General features: G+C 40.7%; 1 protein-coding gene across 1 annotated transcript; it reads right to left on the bottom strand.

Annotated features, from left to right (window-relative positions):
- Positions 1–4971: 4971 nt before the first annotated feature.
- Positions 4972–5700, bottom strand: LOC141649351 (uncharacterized). The gene has a single exon (XM_074458044.1). It carries the CDS (start codon positions 5698–5700, stop codon positions 4972–4974), a length of 729 nt encoding a protein of 242 aa, XP_074314145.1.
- Between the last annotated feature and the right edge of the window lie 1265 nt (positions 5701–6965).

The following is a 6965-nucleotide window of genomic DNA, read 5'->3' as shown; positions in this document are numbered from 1 at the left end:
CAACGACTTTAAAGGCCTTACCATTAGTGTAACCTTTATACTTAAAAATTTTCTCAATATCCCTAATCCATTCTAATAAATCATCAGGATTTAGGCTATCAGAAAATTCAGGGATTTCTACCTTTAAATGCTTGTCTGTGTGCTCAGGAATCTCCTCTTGTGTTTTGGTGCTCTCCTCAGATTCTGATTCATACCCATGTGGTGGCTGTCCTCTCCCTGCTCCCACAAAGAAGCCTCTACCTCTACCTCTTCCTCTGGGAGGGGGTTGTCTTCTTGGATCATGGTTTGGAAACCTCTCCATTACTACATAAACAACATTGAGTAGTGTGTCCACATTTCCTGCAAGAGTTTCTATTCTGGTCTCAATACCAGCAAGTCTCTCTTCACTCATGGTTGTTTTTTGTGTTTTTGCTGTAGGTAGGGATAATGAACTCACAGTTTCTCATAACCCAAGACTAACACAAAGGTGGAATTGTGTTAAACCTTGCTCTGATTACCAAGATTGCAGTGTCAAACCCCAGTCCTGACACAAAGATTGAAACTTTAACTTAGCCTGACTGGTCTGATGTTCTCAGGAATGCAATGAACATTCAGAATTTGATTAAAAATAACAAATGACCTGCTAAATTCATGAAATTTGGTGACAAGCTAGTTAAATTAATAAACTAACTCTGACTAAAATTTCAAGAATTTGGAAGCAATCTAAGTAATTTTGATAAATTAATTAAGGTTGCCTGACAGAAGGGAACCAAGCAATCTGACACAGGATTGATATTGAGATGGAACAAGGAATAAGGGATATAATTATCAACTTAAATCCCATAGAATACTCATAGGGAAGCAAGCCAACAATTTGGATAACTTAAACTAGAAATTATCAAAGCCAGGCACAGATAATAACCAACTCAAGTTAACAGCAAGACGAAACAACCCACAGACTGAGCACAAGATTGAGTGAACCTCACTAACAGACTTTGTTTAACACCTACAGTCTAAGCACAAGATGTTAACAGGCATGACTCTTAAATAAAGACTAAGCACAAGTTATATATAGAAATTTAAATTTAGGAGAAAAACTCAGGTTTAATATTCATCAAAAGCTGCTTGAATGTTGTTGGAGTATAGGTCCTTATATAGGCCTCACTCTTGGAATTTTGTTACAAGTTTAACCTAGAAATCTCATCCAAGGTCCAGGTTTAGTTCTTAGGACATAATTAAAGTACTGGAAATATTTTACAATGATGACAAAATGATTTAAAGAAAACTGCAATAAAACAATAGAAAGTCTGCACTGATAGGGACATGCTGCTTCCTTGGCTGCTGTGTTGATTTGGCTGGGAATATAAGGACAAAGGGGGCAGTAGAGGCCTTGACGTTGTATATTAGGTGCTATCTGAAACATGGAGAGACAAGCAAAAGCATCCCAGCAACAGCTCCTTCCTTGTTTAGCCAGAAATGGTAATATGCTTTATGCTTTATGTCCCTTTCAGCAGCTTGACTTTCAGTTTGATTTTCTCTTGATTGCAGTGTGAATTTGGCCTGGCTCCTTAGGACTTTTCTGAGCTTAGTTGATCAAGGTTTCTCCTGGCCAAGGTGGCAGCTGGTGGTTGAGCTTGAACTGGTACCTATGACCTCCTAAAGCAGGCCTGGCAGTGGTTGCTAGCAGGGTAGTATAACTGGTATTGTTGCCTGTTGCATGATTAGTGTGGCCCTGGTTCCTGCTGCAGCCTCCCCTGGTTGAACAGGGCTTGTCCTCAAGCCTATAGACTCCTTATCATCTCAATCATAGTAAGGACTGAGATCTCCCATACTGAAAGTACCATGTACTCCATAGTCACCTGGTAAATCCACCTTGTAGGCATTTGATCCAATCTTTTCAACATTTTCAAATGGGTGATTAGCTCTTGGCATTAATTTGTTCTTTCTCCTAGCTGGGAACCTTTCTTTCCTTAGATGAATCCAAACCAGATCACCTGGCATGAACTCCTTATTCCTTAGAGGGACCTTAGACTGCTTCCCGTACCTTTCATTGGCCTTTTCAATTTGCTTCTTGACTGATTCATGAAGTTTTAGCATTTGTTCAGCTCTGGCCTTAGCATCAAAGTTCATCTCCTCTTTGGGAACACTAGATAAGGCTAAGGGCATGAGTAGATTAACCCCATAGACTATCTCAAATGGACTATGACCAGTTGTAGCAAATGGTGCCCTGTTAAATGCAAACTCAGCTTGTGCCAGTTTCAAATCCCAATCCCTCAAGGACTTGCTAACTATACACCTCAGTATCTAATACGAAATTGATGCAGAGATTAGACTAAATAAACAGTCGCCACGACTGTTCAGTCAGAAGGCAGTTTTCCCAGCTGTTTACTCGGTTACTTGGCGCCCAAGGAAGAGGTGTCGAGACTTCTTTCCTAAAAGAAGTCATATCTTAGTTGAATTAGTATAAGTTATTTATTTCCTATTTGTGTTGGAAGTTCTACTTTCCTAATTAGTAGCTTATTCGGTTTTAGGAAAGTTTACTAGTTTCCTAAATTCAGTTTACCTATTATGTTTTAGGGAAGTATTTCTTATATCTTTAAGGAGTGTGTAATATGGCTATTATAATTGCCATAGAAGTCTTAATCTACACGAGTAGATATAGGAGATCGGTTTAAGGAAGCATGTTTCCTTAATCGGTTTAGGAGTTTTTTAGTTAGTATAAATAGGAGTCATTGTATTATTATTTTAAGCATGATATATTGATTAAGAAAATTAAAGCTGTTGCTTTATTGTGTTTGCAAGTTTTGTAAACATAGGATCGACGCATTTTCGTTCCAAAAAGATTTCTGTCTGACGCGTTTTCAGGCTTAAACTAGATCGACTAGCACGCGCTTTGCTACATCAGTCACCATTGTTCAAAGCATAGTTCTGTTTTGAGCAAATATCCCATTGATTTGTTTTCTTCATAGATCTCGAATCAAATATCCCTTGTTACTTTATTTTCGTTCAATAAATACAAAAACACATAAAGATTACAAAGTTTTTGTTCTGATTCAAACAGTTCAATAAACCATCCAAATCACATAAATCCGACAATCACACAGTCTTCAACACTGTCCAGTTTTGTTAACTCCGCTGCAAGCTCACGATTTCTATTCTTTTGAGTATAATTCGTATCAGTATCCTCCCCAATGTCTTGTTAGTGACTTCCGTTTGGCCATCAGTTTGAGGATGGTGATATGTACTAAACAACAGTTTTGTTTTTAGAAGCCTCCATAGGGTTTTCCAGAAATCTCATGAATTTGGTGTCCCTATCAGACACTATGGTCTTTGATACCCCATGTAGCCTCACAATTTCCTGTAAATAGAACTCAGCAACATTGGCAGCATCCTCAGTCTTCTTACATGCCAGAAAATAAGCCATCTTGCTGAACCTATCAACAACTACCATCACAGAATCCTTGCCCCTCTAAGTCCGGGGTAAGGCAATAACAAAATCCATGCTTACATCTTCCCATGGCTTATCAAGAACTGGTAAAGGAGTATAAGGACCGGCAGAGCTTTTGGCCTGCTGATAGACTGAACACCTCCTTAGAATGATCTACACATCTCCCATCATCCTAGGCCAATAGAACTGATCCTGAAGAATGTCTAAGTTTTTCTGGACCCCAAAGTGACCTCCTAAGCCTCCTGAGTGTTCTTCCCTTATCATCAGATCTCTGTAAGAACCCTTGGGCACACACAGCTTGTTGCCCTGGAACAAGAATCCTTCTTGCAAGAGGTACTTGCTCCCTAGGATCTTCTGTCTCCCAGTTTGAGTTATCCACTCTTCTGAGAAATCAGGGTCTTCCTTGTACATATCTTTCATGAACTCATACCCAAGGACCTTGTTTCCCATGACTGGCAGTATGGAGTGCCTCCTTGACAATGCATCTGCCACTACATTTTGCTTTCCCTCCTTGTATTTGCTAGAAAAAGTGAATGACTACAAGAACTCCACCCACTTAGCATGCCTGTGACTTAAGTTGTGTTGACCATTGATATATTTTAGTGCCTCATGGTCTGAATACAACACAAATGGTTTAGGCTTCAGGTAGTGATTCCAGTGCATCAGGGCTCTGATGATAGCATAAAACTCCTTATCATAGGTAGAGTATTTCAGTTTAGCTCCATTTAGCTTCTCACTGAAATAGGCTACTGGTTGTTGAGCCTGAATTAAAACTGCTTCAATGCCAACTCCACTAGCATCACATTCAACTTCAAACAACTGATTAAAGTCTGGCAGCTTTAGGATAGGAGTTTCACACATTAACTTCTTAATTATTTCAAAGGACTGTTGAGCATTGTCAGTCCATTGAAACTCTCCCTTCTTCATGCACTCAGTGATTGGTGCTATAACTGAACTGAAGTTTTTAATGAACCTTCTGTAAAAGGAAGCCAATCCATGGAATCCCCTGACTTCAGTGATTGTCTTAGGGACTGGCCAGGACAGGATTGCTGAGATTTTCTCCTGGTCCACTGATATACCTCTTCCAGAGACAATATAGCCTAGAAAGGTCACCTCTTCAACCATGAAGGTGCACTTTTCTAGCTTGCCAAACAGCTTCTGCTCCCTGAGAATTTTAAAGACCACTTCAAGATGCCTGATATGATCTTCCCTGCTGCTGTTGTACACCAGTATGTCATCAAAGTACACCACAACAAACTGACCTAAGCATGGCCTCAGCACTTCAGTCATCAACCTCATGAAAGTGCTGGGTGCATTTGAGAGGCCAAATTGCATTACAAGCCACTCATATAACCCATGCTTTGTTAGGTAGTCTTCCATTCATCTCCCTCTCTGATTCTCATCTAAGGGTACCCTTGCCCGAGATCAATTTTGGAAAAAACTCTGACACCACTCAGTTCATCAAGCATATCATCTAGCCTTGAAATAGGGAACCTATACTTGACAGTAATGTTGTTAATGGCTCTACTGTCAGTACACATTCTTCATGTTCTATCCTTCTTAGGGACAAGCAATGCAGGGACTGCACAAGGACTTAGAGATTCCCTGACAAAGCCCTTGCTCATGAGTTCCTCAATTTGGTGTTGTAACTCCTTGGTGGCTGCTGGATCACTCCTGTAAGCAGGTATGTTAGGCAGTACAGCACCTGGTACAAGATCAATATGGTGTTCAATTTCCCTTAGGGGGGGCAGTCCACTAGGTAGTTCCCTTGGAAAAACATCCCTGAACTTATGGATCAAAGGTTCAATTTCTGCACGCAACTTCGAACCCTCCCTTTCAATCACTTCCTTGGACAGTAGGATCAATAAAGGTTTCTCCTGTTTTATTTCCTGGATCATGGCAGCCTCAGATAAGAACAGTACACCACTGATCTCTTCTGGCATGTTTGGGCTCCCATAGTTTCTTTGGTTTGGTGGTAAGGGGGTCAGGGTGACCTTCTTACCTTCATGCTTGAAGCTGTAAACATTTTTCTTCTCCTGATGAGTTGTACTCCTGTCAAACTCCCATGGCCTCCCTAACAGCAGGTGGCAAGCATCCATGGGTACAACATCACACAGTACCTCATCATTATACACTTTCCCAGTAGAGAATGGGACTAGACATTGTTTGTTAATCTTAACCTCTGCTCCCTTGTTCAACCATCTGAGTTTGTAAGGATTTGGGTGATCCTGAGTTACCAGATTTAGCTTGTTGACCATGGTGATGGAAGCCATATTGGTACAACTCCCTCCATCTATGATCAAGTTACAAACCCTTCCCTGAACTGTGCATCTACTCCTGAAGATCAGGGATCTCTAGTCAGCTTCTAAGGGTGCTTGTTGTGAATGCATCACTCTCCATAACACCATGTTGTGTCATGTGTCAGGGTGAGCTACAACCTGATCTTGGCCTGACTCCTCCCCAGCTTCCATTTCCTCCAGCACTAGGTTCTCTTCCTCCCCATACTCAACCAATCCTTCCCTTTCCCACTCTTCTACTTCCATAGCTGTCAGTGCCCTCTTAGAAGGACAATCCTTCCTGAAGTGGCCATATCCCTGACATTGAAAGCACTTGATCTTTCCTTCAGTCACAGGTGGATTGGTTTTTTGGTTCATGGGGGCTTTCCCTTTATCTAGTGTAGTTGGTGTAGCTGGTTTAGGTGTACTAGCAATCCTGACACCAGTAAAAGGCCTGAATGTAGGCCTAGTGGTAGTTTTAGACACTGCAGGCTTAGCCTTTCCCATTTTTTCAACTCTCAAGGACAGGTTAACTATATCATCATAAGACCACAGGGGTTGCATCCTAACCTTTGTAGCAATATTCTTATCAAGACCCTCCAGAAACCTAGCAATCCTTTGCTCAGGCTTTTCATTAATCTCATATTGCAGGGTTAACTGCTCAAACTTCCTCAGGTACGTCTCAACTGGTCTCTCATCTTGTCTAAGTTTGGACAGCTTAATAAAGAGATCTTGAGTGTAATCCTTGGTGACAAATTTACTCAACATTTTTTTCTTAAGCTTAGACCAAGACCTAAGTGGTTCTTTTCCTTCCCTAATCCTTTGGTATTTTAGGTTATCATACCAAAGAGAATCATATCCCTTTAGTTTCAAGACAACAACTTTAAAGACCTTACCATTAGTGTAACCTTTATACTAAAAAAATTTCTCAATATCCCTAATCCATTCTAATAAATCCTCAGGATTTAGGCTACCAGAAAATTCAGGGATTTCTACCTTTAAATGCTTGTTTGTGTGCTCAGGAATCTCTTCTTGTGTTCCTCAGATTCTGATTCATACCCAGGAATCTCTTCTTGTGCTCCCACAAAGAAGCCTATGCCTCTACCTCTTCCTCTGGGAGGTGGTTGTCTCCTTGGATCATGGTTTGGAAACCTCTCCATCACTACATGAACAACATTGAGTAGTGTGTCCACATTTCCTGCAAGAGTTTCTATTCTGGTCTCAATACCAGCAAGTCTCTCTTCACTCATGGTAGTTTTTTG

The sequence above is a fragment of the Silene latifolia genome, chromosome 3 (genome assembly GCF_048544455.1).
Source record: "Silene latifolia isolate original U9 population chromosome 3, ASM4854445v1, whole genome shotgun sequence".
In the NCBI taxonomy this organism is placed as follows: Eukaryota; Viridiplantae; Streptophyta; class Magnoliopsida; order Caryophyllales; family Caryophyllaceae; genus Silene; species Silene latifolia.
The sequence above is the reverse complement of the archived record's forward strand: the minus strand, read 5'-3'. Positions and strand labels throughout refer to the sequence as shown.

Bases quoted from the DNA above. Each gene is read 5' to 3' on its own strand.
- LOC141649351 (XM_074458044.1), bottom strand. From the start codon at position 5,700: ATGGCTTCCATCACCATGGTCAACAAGCTAAATCTGGTAACTCAGGAT.